The sequence below is a fragment of the Gasterosteus aculeatus genome, chromosome 16 (genome assembly GCF_964276395.1).
Source record: "Gasterosteus aculeatus chromosome 16, fGasAcu3.hap1.1, whole genome shotgun sequence".
In the NCBI taxonomy this organism is placed as follows: domain Eukaryota; kingdom Metazoa; phylum Chordata; class Actinopteri; order Perciformes; family Gasterosteidae; genus Gasterosteus; species Gasterosteus aculeatus.
The window spans coordinates 18,431,592-18,452,076 of record NC_135704.1 but is presented as its reverse complement, the minus strand read 5'-3'; the positions used below and the strand labels follow the sequence as shown (position 1 = coordinate 18,452,076).

General features: G+C 48.2%; 1 protein-coding gene and 1 long non-coding RNA gene across 2 annotated transcripts; both read left to right on the top strand.

Annotated features, from left to right (window-relative positions):
* Window positions 1-4,429: 4,429 nt before the first annotated feature.
* LOC144388779 (uncharacterized) lies at window positions 4,430-4,905 on the top strand. Its single transcript, XR_013453024.1, has 2 exons — window positions 4,430-4,656; window positions 4,753-4,905. It is a non-coding gene; the product is annotated as an uncharacterized LOC144388779 (long non-coding RNA).
* An 11,847-nt stretch (window positions 4,906-16,752) lies between these two features.
* Window positions 16,753-19,108, top strand: LOC120833610 (glyoxylate reductase/hydroxypyruvate reductase). The gene is made up of 6 exons (XM_078090429.1): window positions 16,753-16,865; window positions 17,060-17,454; window positions 17,803-17,974; window positions 18,208-18,386; window positions 18,464-18,560; window positions 18,664-19,108. The coding sequence occupies exons 2-6, from the start codon at window positions 17,076-17,078 to the stop codon at window positions 18,833-18,835; spliced, it is 999 nt and encodes a 332-aa protein (XP_077946555.1). The 5' UTR covers window positions 16,753-16,865; window positions 17,060-17,075; the 3' UTR covers window positions 18,836-19,108.
* Window positions 19,109-20,485: the final 1,377 nt, after the last annotated feature.

Below are 20,485 nucleotides of genomic sequence, written 5' to 3'. Positions count from 1 at the left end.
CGCCCCCCCCCCACCCCCCCCGTGCACTCTGCACTCCTCAGCAATGTTGCTGTACGTATAGACTTTTGAATATATACTTATATATTGTAAAGATGTTACAATATAGATATAAGATAAGATGATACTTATTTTTTATTCTTATATATATATTTATTCCCTTTTCTTAATTTCTTTTTCACTTTCTGCAGGTTTTAAAAAGTCTTTTATCGATTTTCCATCATTCACATGTTGCATCTATACTAATATTTTGTCGACACGTGTGCACGAGGAGTTTACACGTGTGTGCACGTGTGTGTTTTCCAGCACTCTGGTGAGATTTTATGCAGCATTTTATGGTGGAAATGTTTTCATTTGTGTAAAGACACAAAACCCAGAAGAACAGAGTGGATGACTCCTCATGAGTCTTTCCTGTGTAACCTCCTCACATTGCTTTTGATTTATAAACCTCTGAACTTAAACAGCATATTTCTTCCTTTATCAGCATGGCGTCCTCCCCGGAGTCCACACGCACAAACACTAAGACACAATTATGAACACAACAAAGGTCGTCTTATTAAAATAACGCGTACCACAGAGAAACAAAAGGCTCATTATTATAGCAAACGTTACAGGCCAAACACAATAGTTGCTTTGCAAAGAATTCTTTGCAAACTTGATTATTTTTCTTATTCATACATTTAAATTGTAATTCTTGATGAACCTAAATGATGCATCCTTCGTTTTAACACAATACAGAGCATTTAAAAACAGTTCACGATCTCTGCCAAAGGGGATTTCTATTGTTTTAGATCTCACGTCTGTGTCATCTTGGAGAATAAAGCTTTTATCTAATATGAACAAAATCACACCGTTTCCAGAAAGAAGCTGTATTATGTTGATAATAAAGTCGTAATTGAATGTGAATATCGCTGGTGTTCTTAAGGATGAGCTGGTCCAGCCCTGCAGTCCCCACGGCGGCCACTGGGAGGAGCTCCGGCTCCTGTGGTCCCCCCCACCCCCACCCCTGGCCCTCCGACCACAGACACGGCGGGTGGCGGTTAGCGGGAGGATTTCATCCCTCTTTTGGGAGCCACATATGGTCATGATTTCCCTGAGTACTCGTCACCAGCCCACAGAGCAGACATTTCTCCTGCCGACGGATTCCACTCATGCAAAGAAAGCAAAGCACATTAGAGCTCCTCCTCCTCCTCCCCCCTCGCCGCCTCCTGCTTTAACGCTTCCTGTGTTCGATGCCACCTGTCTGCTCCCTTTCTCGCCTCCGCTGGATGCTGGAGTCCAAAATGGAGGAGGCGATTAGCTGTGTTGCACCATCCGCTTTCATCTCACCTCCTCTGTCTGAGTACAAAGCGCTCCACAGAAACGGGATGTTCTGAGACTCCCGTCGGGAGAGAGGTGACGCTGCGGTTACACCTTTTGAATAAGCTGTGTGAACTCATTTTCCATTACCGGCTGAGCTAATGAGCTGAGCTTTCATGTCCGTCCGAGCCGCACGCAAAGAGGCTCCGAGAGCCTAAATCGTTTATTCCGTTTATTCCCTCGGAGGCCTTGAGAGTGACCAGCGGCAGCATCTTTCCGCCTGGCTCTCCTGCCGAGGCGCCGGGCCGACCAGCCGATGCGCCGCGGACACACGTTGGGCCGCGCCCGCTTCCGTTTGTGACCTTCACCTCAAAGTGAGACACACATGCCGACAAATATAAAAAGGAGACACAAAAAGATAACAGGGACTCGAGAGAACCACAAAAAAGGGGGCGAATGACTGTAAAGAGACACGAAGCGGCTACGAATTGATACGTGCTGCTGCAAAGAGTCACGAGGACACACAACAACGGTCCTGCGGGTCAAAACAACCACGTGGACACAGGACATGAGACACTACGTGACTACAGGGACACACAAAGCGATTCCAAACGACACAAAGAGACACACGAAAAGAGCGCGAGGAGAGACGCTGTGAAATGCGTGACTGTGCATTGACGGTAAATCACTGTGAGCTGCTGTGACACTTTAAAAGATTTAAACGTCCACATACAGATTTACTTCACAGCCAGTGATTGAACAGTGTGTCTGTGGTTATATCACATGAAACACACAACACTCTGCTGCCGCACAGTAAAGTTCACGCCTGGATTTCCTGTGTGGAAGCGTCCCGTGCCGCGCTGATTACACATTACGGGAGTACGCTGTCGTTAAAAGCTTGTGAAGTCATAATCATGTCGTTTGTTGGGAAATGTCTGTCAATAATTTCCTTTGGACACGAAACCACCACAAAGAGAAGCAATAAAACAACCACAACCCCAAAAGGAAGCTGTGACCAATTTAAACCGCAGCATAAAGTCTATTTGATGCATAAGTGGTGTTTAATCACATGAGGTCCAAACACGGTGACCTTCTGCACCCTGTGCATCACATGCCCCCCTGAAAGGGAAAGCTTTTAAATTGTTCCCTTTTAAATCCTTGTTGACATCTATTTCCGTTTTCCAACCGGCGTGCTGGACGGGACGAGGGCCGGCTGCGAGTTCCGAAGAAAGGAGAACACACAATCTCAGTCTGTCAATCGCAGAGGCGTCGTCCAAACGCCGCGATCTCGATCTCAAAGCGCCGGTTTTCATTGTTGGTGCCCGAACTCTTTTGGGGGATTGAAGTTGTTCTCCCCCATCGCGGGGAGAAGACCTTTGTTCGCTTTGCAGAAGCTGCGATGAACCACTGGGGATTATGAAATGAAGCGTCGTGCATCGTTCTCAGTGAGCTTGAGAAGGAACTTTCCCTTTCTTTGTGTTTCCAACGCACAATTTCTTCCTCTGAAGAGTAAAAAAGATCCTTTCAGAGGCGCTGCCGGGACGCTCTCTTTTCTGCACTTTTCTCGGTCGGATCGTTTTCCTCCACTGAGTCATTTTTTGTATTTTACCTAAAAAGAACACCTGAGCCACGCCTGCCTGCGCTGTTAAAGGTCTGTTCAGCACAGCGGTGCGTAACCGCATCCAACGGACATGCGGGTTCTATTTAACATGTTTGAGGGGCAGCAAAGGAGAATAACGGCACAAATAACTGAACAAAAAGCAGCTGCTGCAGATCCCTTCATTGTGCTTTTTTTCTCGGAGGACGCCACCACGGGCTCCGGATGAGATGAATGGAACGCTTTCAGGTGACTGCAGAGCTGTTATTTATCACTGAACTCCATTTAACTGATAAACAAAGGCTGCCGACGGACAATGAGCTCCCTCGTCGCAGTAACAGACAACCGTCCGACGCCGTCGCGGTGAAAGCCCCGTAGATAACGCGAAGGTACCAGACACCTCTGGGGAACCAGGTCGCTCACATTCATTTCAGAGATTCACAGTCGGACAAAAGCCCAGCGAGCGGTGAAATCTGACTCCTCCTGCCAAACGCTGTTAAATTGGCTCATTTTCTCTGCGCTCCCACTCGCTTGCCAGTTTTATGATAACGTATTCAATATAAAGCTGGCGGCAGATTAATGAGTCCTGACATAATCAGCACAACGGATGCTGTCTGCTTCGCCTGCAGGTGTGAGAGAGGTTCACTTCATGAACGGCGATATCTGTAGTTAACGAACAACACGTATGAACAAAGTAAGATAATCGAGAGGAAACGCGTGACGTTTGTTTGCTTCACTCCATTGATCTCGGGCGCAGTTGGACTTCAGATGCCCGAGGATGGATCACACGACGGCGACCCGGGGGGCCCAAAAGGGTCAGGGCCTCTCCTGGCCTTCACGCACAAGATGTCACTTAAAGAGACACAATCCAAGCAGGACCGGAGTCAATAGGATCACAAAGACACACAAACACTGAAGCTACAAAAAGGGGCAAAAACAACTAAAGGCTAAAAATATACATTATATATATATATATATATATATATATATATATATATATATATGTTGAAGTCTCACAAAATTGCTAAATGCAGATGCAAACAGCAGCAAAGAGACTCACTGCAACTATAAAAATGGGCATAAAAAACGCAGAGACACAATTAACAGAAAGAGACAACAAAGAAACTACAAGACTGCAAATAGCAACAAAGAGACTAAAGAAAGTCTACATAGATATTACACTTAAACCCACAGGCCGATACACATGACAACAATCCGTAAGATTCGTACCTCCGTCGCGTCGCAGTTCCACCGGCCTCCCTCCGTCTTTGGAGATCTGCTGTTAGAAGCGGGGGGGGTCGCGGTTCCTGCAGAGTTGAGCGGGTTTATCTTGTCAGGCTGTGAGGGGGGCGGCTTCAAAAGAGACGGCCGCCGCTTGTGAGACGGAGCCACGCGACCACGACGGCAAAAGAACACGCAAGTGACAGAAATCCGCGGGGCTCTCATCTGTTAGTCCCAGCGGGCAGGCGGCACCTTCGAGTGGCGTCCCCACGACAAGGGTTATCTTTTAAAATAGTCATTGCTTTGGATTTGGGGATATTTTACTGATATTTCCTGCCATGGATGTCAGGTCGCCACCCTCAGGAGGCGTCGGTGTGTTGGCACCAACCAGCACTCGAGGGGGCCGGACGTCAGCACGGAGGTGAGAGCAGGGCCCAGCTGCGTCTCATCCACAATCACCCACCTGTTGCTGCCTTCCAATCAGGGGAGGTATTTAGGAGCGGCCCCGAAGCCTCTTCCCCGCCGGATTGTTAGTCTTGTTTGTGAGTCAGACCGACAACTCAGGTCGAAGAACAGCAAGAAGTCAGAGGCCGCTGTTCTAAAACTAACCAGTGTCCTGTCTTCCTCTTTTCACCCAGGCACCTGAACGGGCCGCATGGCCCACGCACCTCCCCGGGAATCCCGCTCACTGTTTTTCCCCCACCTCTGGAATCCGGGACCGCCGTCACCACCCCGTCACCTCCTAGTCCGGTGCCTCCTTTTCACGAATAAAATACATGGTGACTAACAAATCTGCGTTTGGGTCTTTTCCAGTGGAGGCAATACGTGACAGAACAATCCGGTCAAAGATTGCTTTTGTGATTGGACTGCTACGTGGAAAAGCCTTAGAGTGGGCCTCAGCGGTATGGGAGACACAGAGTAATGTGGCAAGTACCTACCCAATGTTCACCTCAGAGATGCGTAAATTATTTGACCACCCAGTGCGTGGTAGAGACGCATCCAAGAGACTACACGCGCTGCGGCAAGGTACCCGAGGCGTCGCAGACTACGCCATTGAGTTCCGGACGCTAGCCGTTGAAAGCGGATGGAACGATGAGGCCTTAGAATCTGTTTTTTATAACGGATTAAGTAGCCAGATCAAGGACGAATTGGTTTCATACCCTGAACCAGAGACTTTAGAGGATCTGGTTCAATTGGCGATTCGGGTAGATAACCGATGCCGGGAGCGACAGAGAGAAAGGAGGCGCAGCGAGTCACCCCTCCCCCGAAGGGTAGCAACCTCATATTCTGTTGGAGGGGGACCTCCCAGGTACAACGCCAGATCACCAGCGGGGACCAACAATGAAGAGAGGCCCGAGCATGAGCCCATGCAACTAGGCCGATATCACCTTGACGAAGAGGAGCGGCGGCGCCGGTTTGACAACAACAGCTGTCTTTTCTGCGGGCTACAAGGACACTACCGTTCCTCCTGTCCTCGGCGCTCATCAAACAGGAGGGCTCGCTAGATGTGGAGAGAATACTAGCGAGCCAAGTACCCATATCTCCCAACCCCCGGCCCAGAGCACCACTGCACGCCACGCTCTCAACAAAAGGTCAGTCTTTTCGATTTCAAGTTTTAATCGATTCTGGGGCAGACGACAGTTTTATTGATGCTGATGTGGTGAGACAACTGGGCCTCAACACCACTCCTCTGGAGGGGGCTGTTGAGGCTGCTACTCTTGACGGCAGGCTGCTGGCCAGGATCACCAGCCGAACCGAGCCCGTTAAGCTATTTATTTCAGGTAACCACCAGGAAGAGATCAGCCTGTTAATTATTTCCTCCCCTAAGATTCCGATCGTTCTAGGACTTACGTGGTTGGTTAAACACAATCCGGTAATCGACTGGCCAGAGGCTAGGATAACCAACTGGAGTAAGTTTTGTCATGCTCATTGCCTGCGGTCTGCAAGTCCGAGACTAGAGAACAGCCAGGGATCCACCCAATGCGCGGCTGACCTATCCCTCGTCCCCACTGACTACCATGACCTGGGGGAGGTTTTCAGTAAGAATCGGGCCTCATCACTTCCACCTCACCGCCCGTACGACTGCGCGATTGAATTAAAGTCTGGTTCCACGTTCCCCAGTAGTCGTCTGTACAGCATCTCTAAACCGGAACGGGTAGCCATGGAGAAATACATTAAGGAGTCGCTCGCCGCCGAGCTCATCCGTCCCTCTTCGTCTCCATTGGGAGCAGGTTTTTTTTTTGTCACCAAGAAGGACGGTTCCCTCCGGCCATGTATTGACTATCGCGGTTTAAACGAGATAACCATCAAGAATAAGTATCCGTTACCACTCATGAACGAGGCCTTTGATGCACTTCAAGGGTCCACAATCTTCACTAAGTTAGACTTGCGTAATGCATACCACTTGGTGAGAATTCGTAAGGGAGACGAGTGGTTGACAGGATTTAACACACCGTTGGGGCATTTTGAATATCAAGTCATGCCGTTTGGATTGACTAATGCCCCAGCGGTATTTCAGGGGCTGGTTAACGACGTGCTCAGAGACATGTTGGGACGTTTCGTATTTGTGTATCTTGATGACATCCTCATATTTTCTAGAGACCCCACCGAACACATTCAACATGTCCGCCTGGTGCTACAACGTCTCCTGGAGAACAAATTATATGCCAAAGCGGAGAAATGTGAATTTCATGCCGACACTGTTTCATTCCTGGGCTACGTCATTTCTGAGGGACAGGTGAGGATGGATCCAGCTAAGGTGGAGGCAGTACTTGGATGGCCTAGGCCCGACACGAGAAAGCAACTTCAGAGGTTCTTAGGGTTTGCTAACTTTTACCGACGGTTTATTCGGGATTACAGTAGTGTCGCCGCTCCCCTTACTGCACTTACCTCCTGTAGCAAACCCTACGTGTGGACCCCAGAAGCAGAGGGGGCGTTTGGGGAACTCAAGAGGCGGTTCACGTCTGCTCCCATCCTTGCCCAACCTGATCCGTGCCGGCAGTTTGTTGTCGAGGTGGATGCCTCTGACGTGGGGCTGGGAGCGGTGTTATCCCAACGCACCGCGACGGACGGTAAGCTCCACCCCTGTGCTTACTTGTCGCGTCGGTTGTCCCCGGCCGAGCGCAATTACGATGTGGGCAACCGTGAGCTACTGGCCGTCAAGGTCGCCCTAGAGGAATGGCGTCATTGGTTGGAGGGTGCGGAACTACCGTTTGTGGTTTGGACAGATCACAAGAATCTCGAGTACATCCGGTCAGCGAAACGCCTCAACTCACGTCAAGCCAGGTGGGCCCTGTTTTTTGGACGTTTTTCCTTCTCCCTGACTTACAGACCTGGATCACGTAACACCAAACCAGACGCCCTATCTAGAGTGTTTTCCAGAGAGGAGGAGGGGCGAGAGCCGGACACCATCGTCCCCAAACACTGCTTGGTCGGGGCAGCCCTGTGGAGAATAGAAGACGAGGTAACCTCTGCCCTCAGAGTCAACCCGGGGCCAGGTAATGGGCCTCCGGGCCGGCTATTTGTGCCAGATAATGTGAGAACTAATGTCCTGCAGTGGGCTCATGGCTCAAGGCTGACGTGCCATCCCGGAGTGGCTCGGACCATGGCATTTCTAAGGAGACGGTTCTGGTGGCCAACCATGGCTGACGACACAAAGGGATACGTCGCAGCTTGCCAAGTGTGCGCACAAAATAAGGTATCTAATAGACCTAGCGTCGGATTTTTACGCCCCCTGCCCATACCACGACGCCCATGGTCTCATTTGGCACTGGACTTCGTGACCGGACTACCCCCGTCAGAAGGTAACACAGTTGTACTCACCGTGGTTGATCGTTTCAGCAAGTATGCCCATTTCGTTCCACTCCCCAAGCTCCCGTCAGCAAAGGAGACGGCCTCTATCCTTGTCAAGGAGGTGTTTCGCATACATGGGTTGCCTTGTGACCTGGTCTCGGACCGGGGGCCCCAATTTTCCTCGGCTGTCTGGAGAGCCTTCTGTAGGGCCATTGGGGCCACAGTCAGTCTGTGCTCGGGATACCATCCACAGACCAATGGTCAGGCAGAGAGAGCTAACCAGAAACTGGAGATATCTCTTCGATGTCTAGTGTCTGCTAATCCCGGGTCCTGGGCCTCCCAAATCTACTGGGCAGAATATGCGCACAACACCTTGCCCTCTTCCGCAACAGGTATGTCCCCTTTTCAATGTTTGTACGGCTATCAACCTCCCCTTTTCCCATCCCAGGAGAGAGACATCGCCGTGCCCTCCGTACACAGTCACATCCGTCGCTGTCACCGAACCTGGCATCGAGTCCGCGCGGCCTTGATCCGCTCCTCTGAGCATTACCAACGGCATGCCAACCGCCACCGGACGGCCGCCCCGACCTACAAAGTAGGTGACAAGGTCTGGCTGTCCACTAAAGACCTTCCACTGAGGACGGAGTCTAGAAAACTGTCTCAGAGATTCATTGGCCCGTTCGTAATTGAAGGGGTCATCAACCCGGTTGCGGTCCGATTGAAGTTACCTAGGTCCCTTCGTGTTCACCCCACTTTCCACGTGTCCCGTCTTAAACCGGTCCTCCTCAGCCCCCTCCTGCCCCCTCCCCCGCGACCCCCCCCACCACGGATCATTGACGGTGCTCCGGCTTACACAGTGCGTAGGATTCTGGACTCCAGACGCCGGGGCCGGGGAACCCAATACCTAGTGGATTGGGAGGGTTTTGGTCCAGAGGAGCGGTGCTGGATTCCCCGCCGCCAGATCCTGGACGCCGTCATGGTGAGGGACTACCATCGCCGTCGGCCAGACAGGCCTGGTGGGGTGTCTGGAGACACCCGTCGGAGAGGGGGTACTGTCAGGTCGCCACCCTCAGGAGGCGTCGGTGTGTTGGCACCAACCAGCACTCGAGGGGGCCGGACGTCAGCACGGAGGTGAGAGCAGGGCCCAGCTGCGTCTCATCCACAATCACCCACCTGTTGCTGCCTTCCAATCAGGGGAGGTATTTAGGAGCGGCCCCGAAGCCTCTTCCCCGCCGGATTGTTAGTCTTGTTTGTGAGTCAGACCGACAACTCAGGTCGAAGAACAGCAAGAAGTCAGAGGCCGCTGTTCTAAAACTAACCAGTGTCCTGTCTTCCTCTTTTCACCCAGGCACCTGAACGGGCCGCATGGCCCACGCACCTCCCCGGGAATTCCGCTCACTGTTTTTCCCCCACCTCTGGAATCCGGGACCGCCGTCACCACCCCGTCACCTCCTAGTCCGGTGCCTCCTTTTCACGAATAAAATACATGGTGACTAACAAATCTGCGTTTGGGTCTTTTCCAGTGGAGGCAATACGTGACAATGGAGCGTCTTCCATCCACTTTTGCTGCCTTTCCTTTTCACCCTCGCTGTGACCGTGAAGCCCAAAGACTAAAGAATACGTCCCATCAGGTGGCCTCAGCCGCTGGATTGATTGACAGGAGGCGTCTCGACAAGGCGCCCGCGCACGCTTCCAACGGCCTCGATTGCGCGTTTTGAATCCCGCGCTGCGCAAACTAGAAAGAGCGACACACAAAGGTCAAAGGTTGAGCTGAAATGTTCACTTGAAAAAAAATATATTTTAAACATTTTCTACGGAACAGAAATAACGAAAGAGATTTAGAGGTGGCGTGATTGCATGGGCGGGTTAAAAGTATTTTAGTTACAGCTCTTATTTGGGAGATTAATTAATTAATCCTAAACGTGCGCAGACGAGAGGAAAACATGACAATGAAAGAAAGAGCTGCACAAATCAGCCTAAAGTCCAATTTGTTAAAAAATAGCTGTCGCCATTGTGAATCACATTCATTTGAAATAAAGAGAAGTTTGTCGACGTGTTTCTTTACTAAACACAGCCGGCTTTGTAATCCTGAGGAGTTTTGCACGTTTTTATCATTTGTTTCACTTCAACTGACGACATTAACAACGTGTTTTAAAGTCCAAGCTGCCTCCGTGGTGCAGGTGGACATAGTTTGATTGGGACGTCATTTCGTTGGAGACGAAGCCGCAGTGTGAACGCGGCTCGCACGTATACGGGCTCATACGGCCCGTTCTGTCCCCCGTCCTTTGGGGACAAACCCCGTTTCAACTACCATGCTTCAAAGAGGACGGATCGATCGGTACCGTTATATAAATTCCTTTCATCGGTGCTCTTAACTGGGGCTGAAACACAGCGGCCTCCTGCAGCAGGTTGTTTCTCCTCTTTCACAGCTCAAACTGTACGAACAGACCCTAAAGAACAACGCGGCGGGTTGGTGTGAAAGCTGCCCGGCGTTTCAGTTCAGACGGATCGATCCCGCCTGGATTCCTCTGTGAAACACATTAGAGCGCTTTGATTTTTCTTCTTTTTTTCCCCGTCTCTGTCAAAGCAAAGTCTCTGCAGACTCTCAGTCCCTTCTCTTTCATAAAAAAAAGAAAAAAAACACTGAGTGAATTTGAAAGACACGTCAGGTCGACTAACTTTAAAGGTACTTTGGGTGATAAATCTAAATCTAAATTTATGTAATTTGTATTATCCATGCAGTGTAATTTGTGTCCCCCCCCGGATGACATCAGAGGACTATCTTGCGGTCTTGCAGACACAAACATGGGAACGAAACGTGGCGAAGAGCTTTTCGTTCAATGCCTCTGGTCACTGCTCAGACGTCCTAAGAAAGAACGGAGGGACGAGGCTGCAGCTCGATCCGGTGTGCTCTGAATGACGAGAGCAGGACGACAAAGACACGACACCAAAATCCCTGCAGATTTGACTGATTTCCCAAATCAACGTGTCCCCAAAGACAAAACAGGAAGTGGCCTCTTTTCCTGTTTTCCCCAAATCCTGGACGGGTTTAAAACATTCTTTTATCTGAATAGGCTCGACGAAAAGAATATAGCTGCTGTGAATGGAGGAAAATGAATGCATCCCCCCCCCCCTGAGTTGAGCTGGAGCTTTCCAAGCAGGTGAGGTGTGAAAGAACCCTGAAGCTACGGTAAATGAGCTGAAAGCTCAGGTCCTCCGTGTCCAGTCCCCGTAGGTCCGACTGGGGCCTACAGGCCCATTTAGACTGCACCCATGTGGTGTCAATATCGACTACCAAGGTCGATATTACCCAAACAGAGCGGCCACCCCACCCTCTGATTTGAAACTAGGGCGTGTTATTGAAGAGCAAATGAGAGGTAAATGTAACCGACATTAAAACAGGTTATTTCCAGCACACGTTCACTGCAGAGGAGACGCTTGAGTTGGAGAGTTCAGCACTCACTGCTCGTTCCCTCTTCACAGGCCTTCAAAAGAGAGAGAGTTGAAAGAGAAAATGCTTTTCGCCCCTCCACGGCCCCCTCACCTGAAGAGGATGCCCTCCCACATGCACACCCGTATGTAGCAGTCGGACGCTTTCAGCACTTGGACAGCTCCCGGGACGGTTTCTGTACAACACCTTTTTTTAGTTTTTTTGTGAAAGCTGTCTGCCTTTTGTTGAAATGTTACAATGACAAGTGTGTCAGCAAATCACACAACAGCACAAAGGGTCCACAGCGACTCCCGTGTCCCTGGGGGGGGCTGCAGTGAAGCATCGCGGTGCTTCACACGGCCGCCCCATACCCGATCGACTGCCCCCGCGGCTCTCAACACGCCGCCAGCGAGACGCAGGCTGGCCGCTGGCGGTCGCAAAAAGAAGGCGTGAGGAACGTTTGCACGTATTCCAGGAAGATGACTTTGCGATTAGAGCCCGACAGTAAACGCGGTAGCAGACATGATGCACAATGCGGGAGTTGTGTACGAGAGGACGCGACCAAGTATCCGGCTGTCAAGAGATCATCACATTTGGGAATTATAGTTGGCCGCCATATTAACGTTCATGAATCCCCTGTTTTACGCTGCATTCCCACTTTGGCTTAAAAGTCTGAATTTCCCAACAACCGGTCAGATGTTTCCACTGGAGCTCCGCCTGGAATCAGAAACAAACATTCTTGGAAACAGTGTTTTCGTGACCCGATGGAGGAAAAGCCCTCCCCCCCCCGGTCACCCCGGAGATCTGGGCCACATTTCACCAACATCCATAAAGTAGCTGTAGTTTGAACTAATAATAGTTCCCCGGCTAAACTCGAGCAGTTTGTCTTCTTGCAGCGTTATCAAAGGCGTACAAAGTGATTTGGGAGCAGCGGCTCCCCAGAGTCTCCGTGTGCAGACACCATTGTTCCCGTGACTTTGATTTGCCTTTAGAGGAAACATTACCCACACATCTCAGGTAAACGTCTGTACAGAGGAATTCCTCCTGTTGATTCCTTTTAATTCTTCCACTACGGTTTGAGGCGCATTGAATAAAGAGAGACTGAAACCTGCAGTTTCCAGCGGGATTTCAAAGCTTCTTTTTTAGCAAGAAGCAGCGCGAGGTGGAATAAAGACGGCGAGGAGCACATCCATCGCGTTCCTCTGAGCTCAGCAAAGGTGCGACACAGTGAAACAATTCAAGTTGGTTCAAGTTGGAGACACAACTTCCCTTGGTGCCTTGAAAAACAAGCGTAAACTGCAACCTCCGACAGTGCAGTATCAACATGTCGGGTCCCAGTCGTGCCGTTTACAGGTGGCAGCTTGTTTACTCAGATGCTCTCGGTTTACATTTGATTTGCTTTCTTTTTATAGATCAGGTTTCCGTTTTCAGCGATTCTCCAAAGAGGTGAATCTTCCCTGATATGTTTCATCATTCAGTGTGTCTCCATTATGCATGTGGCACTGTAAGCAAACGTGTCAGAGAATGTAAGCTCACTGGTTCATTAATGTCGCTCGCAGAGCGTTTCGTGTTGTCTCCACCGCCTGAGGAGGACTACGAGTCATGTGACCAGGTACGAGCAATGTCCAGTTCCCCGGTCAAACGTAACCTAAGCAATTATTGTCTCCACCAGGGAAACCAAACCAACGGAAAGTCAATCAGGACGGATGTGGGCACATGGAGTAAATGCAGGAACACCCATGAGCAAGAACCACTGGTTCTAACACTTCTGTCTTCGATCACTTTCTAACTGCATAGTAAAAATCTGATTAGAAAGGGCCCTGGTGTCTTAAGGAATACATTAAACACATAAGAGTTTTATTCAGCCATTAATTATTTACACAGAACAAGATCTTGTGATTTCCACACAATGTCGTGAAAAAAAACATGTCATGAAAAGCCTATATTCTTTTGATAATTACCTTGGGATCGTAATTATGAGTTGTATTATTTTTGCACATTGTGAATTCACATATACCATTTAAAAAATGAAGGATTAAATAAAGGATTTTATTTAATTAATCATTTCAAAAAGACAACTTTCTGGTCCAACTTCATGAATATGGTTGAATTTATAATCCATACAGCACCTCATTCCTTTTACTTTTCATTAGTGAAAATGAGAAACTGTGTCAGCTCAGCAGGGCTTTAGCAGCGGGGAACGGCAAATGGAGTCTTTAGATTTTATGGTTCAAATGCACAGTGTGTCTGCAGATTGGAGACAAGGCCATTAGTGAACCGTGCAGTCAGTTTTTCCATCCATATTAAAACCTAGGAGGGTTATGGAAATGTCCCCCCCCATCAGCAACACTTGCTGTTATCAAAAGAGTTGCATAATAAATAGAGGAAAAAGTATAGCAGGCGTACTGAGAAGGAATTAGGAGTCAAACATGAAAGGAATCCAGACCAACACGACCCCACGCTCCATGTGGATGAAAGCGCATTTCAGTCAGATCAATAATTTGAGGGATCCCTTTGGGTTGCTTTTGTTAATATTTAGTGTACTTGTAACGTTTCTGATGTGGGGACTCAAACACAGTTTGGATGAATAAATAAAAAATGCATTTTCTGGAACGCTAAAGCTACAAAAGCAAAATCGATGATCCGGCTGAGAGAAGCGCCCGATCGTCAGCATCCAGGCTGTCGGATCGATTCAGCAGCGAAAACAGGAGGAAAGGAGATAAAAGAGAAGCTGAAGTCCACTGATCTCTGTTCAAATGTGAACCACCACATCACCTGGACATCCCGGCAGAAGACAGTGCCATCAGGGAACACCACTGTCCCGTAAAGCCTTAGAAGGTCTGCCAACGTACTCGCCTGCGTTTGATCGGATGCCCGAGGCAGTTCTATGATTTAAACACAAACACCCCTTACAGCCTGAAAGCTGGCAGGAAAAAGAAGTAAATTAAATAAAACTCTAGACAACTTAAACACGAGGTGCCAAGCTGGAGGGTTTAGCACAAGAAGGCAGGGTGATTAACACGAGAAATTCAAACTAAGCACAACTTAATATGATAACCATAATATTCAAATCAATTTAGATAAAGTGAGGAACAACACTGTCAAGGTCTTCCCATCCCAAAGCATCCACCGCTTTATGGTCTGTTTCGCTCTAAATGGACCATGATTTACTAAATGAACATCATGCTTGAAACTAGAGATTGAGACCATGAACTCGTGTTTACAACATTAACTGAGTGAATGAATCAAGAGAGAAGTAGAGTCGTTCTCTCATGGACCTCTATGGGACCAGAGGAGTCGCCATCTGGTGGTCACTACCGAGAATGCAGCTTTAACACACTTTTCAGGACTAATGGCTGCACCCTTGAGCCTCAATGATCGATCCGAGACCTCCATGGAGGAATTTCAAACATTTAACAACTATATTTAACACTGCTTATGTTATAATTGCTTGGTTCACTCAACTGCCTTTCCCTGCAGTTACAGATCCCTGCCAGTAGGAGTTGCTGCAGCCCCACATCCAGTCGCTTGTCCTCATGCTTATTGCCACTTTGTAAACGACACTACTTTTCATGAATGTAGCTTGCTGGCTATCTAATCTTCACCATTCTCAGTCCTGTCCAATGAGCGGTGACAGCTTTGTCAGAGCAGCCGTCAAAGAGCACAACACCTCTTTGAGACGCTTTAGCTGCAGCTTACTTCTTCCAGGCTAGAAGGAAACAAGGCGCACGCTACGGGTCCGTTCCCTTGCATGAGTCACACATTACTACTAAAGTTGAGCGTTATTCATGTGCAGCTTTTACATATATCATTGGTTTTGTCTAAACTAGGTCATTAATGTCTGTTTGATTAATGAGCCCAATTTTGAGAAACTTATGCATTTTGGAATCTAGTGTAAAAAAATGTTCCTTGTTGTGACTTTCCATGATGCAATGCTGTGTAATACTGTTCGGTTTTATCACTCCGCTGTTCCACCCACAATCCAACACAACACGGGAATGTGCTCACGGTTCTAAACATCCAACCACATGCAAGGGCAGCTTCTCTAACCAGTAGGTATGAATATCCACTGGTGCACATCATATTGTGTTATAAAGACAAATCATCAACTTTAAGATCACCTGTAGAGGTCGCAGCAGTCAAAGCTCTGCCCCCTCCTTGACATTTGGAAACACTGTGTTTGAGCGGTTCAGATGTGTAATCTTTGCGTTCTGTGCCTCAAGGTGACTTGATAAGGTAACTGACGTATTTGAAACCACACTTTGAATCTTCTTTTGCAGAGAGGTGTGAGAAACACCTCCGGCTGCCCTGAATCCAGGCCACGTTCATGTGGAGCAGCTTCCCTGCAGCTCTTTAATGCCTTTACTAAGATCCGTTTTCCAGTGTTTTTAGTTTAAAGCAAAGTGGTGGATCAACCGGACTGACTAGACACATATTCAGAACACACTTGAATGCAACATTCAGCTATGGGCGTTGGAATACACTACATGTAAAACAGGAACGATTCATTCCAGCTACTAAAACACAAATGCCAATATTGTGTCCATAAGTAAGACTGTCCATAATAAGTGTCCATTTAGAAGGCGCGGCCCCCCGGGCCGACCCACTCGGATTGCTCCTGGACGTCCTGTAAGGAATACAAAATAAATAGCTTGGTTGTAGTTTAGTTAGTAAACTCCAGGAGCTGTGGACTGTTTGCTATGCAAGGTTTTTAGCAACCAAATGCAACACAGCACTCCGTGTATCCTGAGAAATACACCTGCTAAGTGTCAAGTATATCCGATTAGCAGTTGTGGTAATACGACTACTTCATAGTCACAGATACACATCCTCTCTCCACCACCCTCTAATTGTATTTTGCAATTCATTTCCCCCAAAAAGACACAAAACAAAGGACGACGTTTAAGATGATTTGAGTTATGGAATTGATATGATAGTTTCTCATATTTTCTATAGTAGCAAAGTTTTTAGTTCGGCTTCGCTGTAAAATGTCCATTTCTGCTGTAAAATTGGTTATTTCAACTTGGAGGACTTCGTTTTGGAGCCTGAAGTGGACAATATGTCTAACAGCCGCTCTAAAGCTCACTCATCAACTACACCAGTTACATCTAGTTTGTTCATCCCAAACCAAAAGCCAAAAGCAACCTTTGGAATTGACCGTGTGACAGATTTGTGTGTAAAACCTTTATTGACAAGGCCAGGCGAGCTAATCAGTCCACAGCAAACTACCTGTGGTGTTTGCACCCGAAAAGACCGGGGCCAAGTTTGTAGAATACCAACAGATGAATAATTGCGAAAGGTAGTGGTGAAGACGAGCGTGCTTGTGAAGCAACTTCCAATGACAATGTAGTTAGCTGGAGAGGTGTGAGCAGGAATAAATAAACCAAGCGCGACGTTCCTCCCGCTCCCGCCTCTTTATGCTGCAGGCTGAAAGTTGCCCTTTCTGCGGTTTTCACATTAGTCGACCAAGTTTAATCTACAACTTCTTCAAAGAAGCTAGAGGGTGGAAGTTCAAGCTCGGATTGAAAAGCAGAGTCTCTACTTTGGGGAACTAAAATAAAAATAAAAAAGACTCTTTAATCTACTTTCGCAATTTACTAATAACTTTGCGCTAGCATGTTTTTTATTAATTAAACAACAGCTCAATTATTAACACATTTTCTATCCTGTTCAAACGAGTTAACGGTGAGTGACAAAGACTCTCTTTGGTTTGACGGCAGCAGAAACTCCAACCAAGTGATGGAGGAGGAGAAAACGTGGGCATTGGTCTCGGAGTTGGGGGGCGAGTTCGGTTACCTCGAAGAGTTGTCTGACATCCTGAAACAACACTTCCACCTGGTGAGCCACAGGGACCTTCTACGAAACCCGGCACTCTACGGCCCCAAAATCCAGGTCCTGTTGATCTGGAAGTACTTCCCCGCGGCCGAGCCATCGCTCCTCCGACTGCTTCCCTCCCTCAAAGTGGTCGCCAGCGGAGGGGTGGGCATCGATCACCTGGACGTGCCGTTCATCAACAGCCTCGGGGTGAAGGTGGCCAACACGCCCGGCGTAGTCAGCAACGCGAGTGCAGATCTCGCCATGGGTCTGCTCCTGGCGTCGGCTCGAAAGGTCCTAGAAGGTGAGATCGTACGTACGACCTGCAGCCCTTTGCCCTGCGGCGAGTTCTCCTGTGTGCTCCGGCTTACAGCCCACATGTCTTCAGCTCTTTGTGGGTATATTAATATCAGGGCTTCTATTTATTGTCTCACAGGGGTTTAAAACTGTTGGATTAGTGATGTTAAAGCTGTCTGATCTCTTTTTCAGTATGGATGTTACGTTGTTTGAAAAGTTATTTCCAACACAAGCAGTAAGGTTTTTTTCCATGCACCTGAGCTAGTGAAGGATTTTACCCACTGGGAAGACAGTATGTAAACAGTAAGAGTGATCTACAGACGTATTTAAAATCTAGACTGTTTTTCTGTTGTAGGTCATCAAATTGCTGTTGACCCAAAGACCATCAACCTGCCACAAAGTCTCATGGGAGTTGAAGTCACAGGGTCGACTGTGGGGATCGTTGGAATGGGAGAGATTGGTTACAAAATTGCCCAAAGAAGCAAAGGATTTGAAATGAAGATCCTGTATCACAACAGGACCAGAAGGTACAACGAACAGACACGGCCTCGTTGTATTCACTTGAATTTGTTTTATGATTGAATGTGCAGGAAATCAAACATTTACATCTGGATAATGTTTAACATTCAAGAAAAATGAAAAGAAGTTGATTGTGTCCATTTTTTATTAAAAACCAACCTCACTAGCAGAGCGGATGCCCCCTCATGAACCGTGTTGATTGCACTCTGGAGGGCGATCATTCACCCGTTATTCTCTGCAGGTGTGTGGCCGACGAGCGGGCGGTTGGAGCCAGTTACTGTCGGAGCCTGGAGGAACTGCTGAGGAGGTCGGACTTTGTCGTGATCGCCGTCAGACTGACCCCGGCCACGGCGGGCCTCATCGGCCACACGGAGCTGTCACTCATGAAGCCCACGGCGACGCTGGTGAACATCAGCAGAGGTGGGGACCACGGGTCCTTTCCGGGTCGTGTGAATTGAGTCCAGGTTTAAGTTAATGATCCTCTTTTAATGCCTCAGGTCAAGTTGTGGTCCAGGATGCGTTAGTCGAAGCCCTCCAGTCGGGAGGAATCCGAGCTGCAGCGTTAGATGTGACTCATCCTGAACCTTTGCCGAGGTCCTTTGCAAACAGAATCACGCACTTCATCCTCCGACCAATTGCATCACTCGTTGCTTGCTCTAAACCCCCCACCCCCTTTTCTCTGGCTTATCTTCTGCAGGGATCACCCGCTCCTCAGCCTGCCTAATGTCCTGATCACCCCCCACATCGGGATTAATACCTACGACACAGCGAGAGCGATTGTGCAGCGGATGGTGGCCAACGCCGTGGCTGCTGTGAAAGGCCGGCCCGTTCCCAACGAAGTCAAGCTGCAGGGACGCAGTCCGTGTTGAATGTCTAAATTCATCAAGACATTGCATACAAATGAATGTGATGGAGCTGAAGTAAATTAAGTCTGTTTCCTGTCAACTACATTTACAAACAGTTTTTATTTGACATGGTGTTAAAGCTCCGATAAAGAACATTTCATGCTGTGTTTCGGCGCCCCCTCTGGTCTACAGTGGTAGTGTTTTGATGTACAATTGGGCTTTTTCATTGGATCTTGAAATGTTGCAAAAAATAAATGCGCTTTTTTGGTGCATTAAAAAAATCTTCGCTAATGAAAACTGCTTTTGGGGTTTCTGTAGCGTGAATGGGAAGGACCCCCCCCGACTCCCCAGGTCCAAGCTAAAAGAAAGCTGTTGTTGTTGTGATGACGTTTAGACGTCTCATTAGAGGCCTTCTAAATTCATGAGAGCCACATCTAGTCATGTATTTTTAAACTGTATAACAAAAGGTTAATATTTAAGCTTGTGTTGACCAGCGACCTCATTTCAGGCAGCTAACCTAAAACAGTGAAAAAAATACTTTGAGACGAGGCACCCGGAAGTGGAAAACATCTAGGACTCCTTGGCGCTGCGCTCTGTGGGGACGGACACCGCTGAGGCTGCCACTCAGTCCCTATCTATGATTGTATTTTAAAAAGGGCACGCTGTCTAGGAATGAAGGGCACCCTTTCTACGCGCGGCCCACGCCGGCCTCCCCAAAGCCCACAGCTCGCCCGGCTCCGGCCGGCCTTTTTCCCCCCAAGGCTGCTCCTGTAAACTGTGAAGGTGAGAGCTACATTAGCCAATTACAGATGTGACCTCATTGAAAACCAGAAGTGTCCTTGAGATCTTTCGATGGTCCCATAGTTTCATTTTCCTTTTCTTTTTTTCCTGTTGCCTTACTTAAAAGCTTTGCTCATATGAGGGCGTATTTGCATTTTAACACGCCAGAGGAAATCTATTTATATTCCCATTCGATTGGCATCAACATCAAAAGGGGAAGCGGGGAATAAAACATTCTCCGTGCCTCTTTTCTCCCGTTTTTTGTTGTTGTTTCAAGGCAGCATTTTTAGCCCTGAGGAATAAAGTGTGTGAGAGACATCGGGCTGGAGTCTACCTGTAGCTGATATCGCCTTTCATTCTATTCCGCCCCGTGTATTGGGGTCCACTGTGTTCCTCCGTGTTGGCGTGTATATATATATACATACATACAAGCATGTGTGTGTGTCTGTGAGGGTGGATGAGAAGGAGGACGAGTTAAGCGAGGAAAAGCTCAATGACTCAGTGTGCAGCATCCTCTCCACATGACATTACCATAATTTTCCATCGTATCCTCCGATATTTTATTTTGAAGAAAAAAAAAAGGATTGAGAAAATAAGATCCTCCGCATCAGAAGCGTTGGAATCTGGAGGGAATTGAAGCGCTCGCAGTGAGTCACAGGGAGGAAGTGCCTGATCCAAAAAAAGACATCAATCCCTCTCTTCCTGTTTTCTCTGCGGCTGCACTGGATGCTTTTATTTGTTCACGGCTTTGTCAGTCGCCCGTCCTCATGTTCCGCTTCTATTTTTGTGTGTTAACTACAGTAGATGAAAGGATATCCAGATCTTTTTTGTTACGCCTCAAAGCTCAAGCTCTTCTGCGAGATAACTTTTTTATTTTTGCAGAACAGCCGAGTG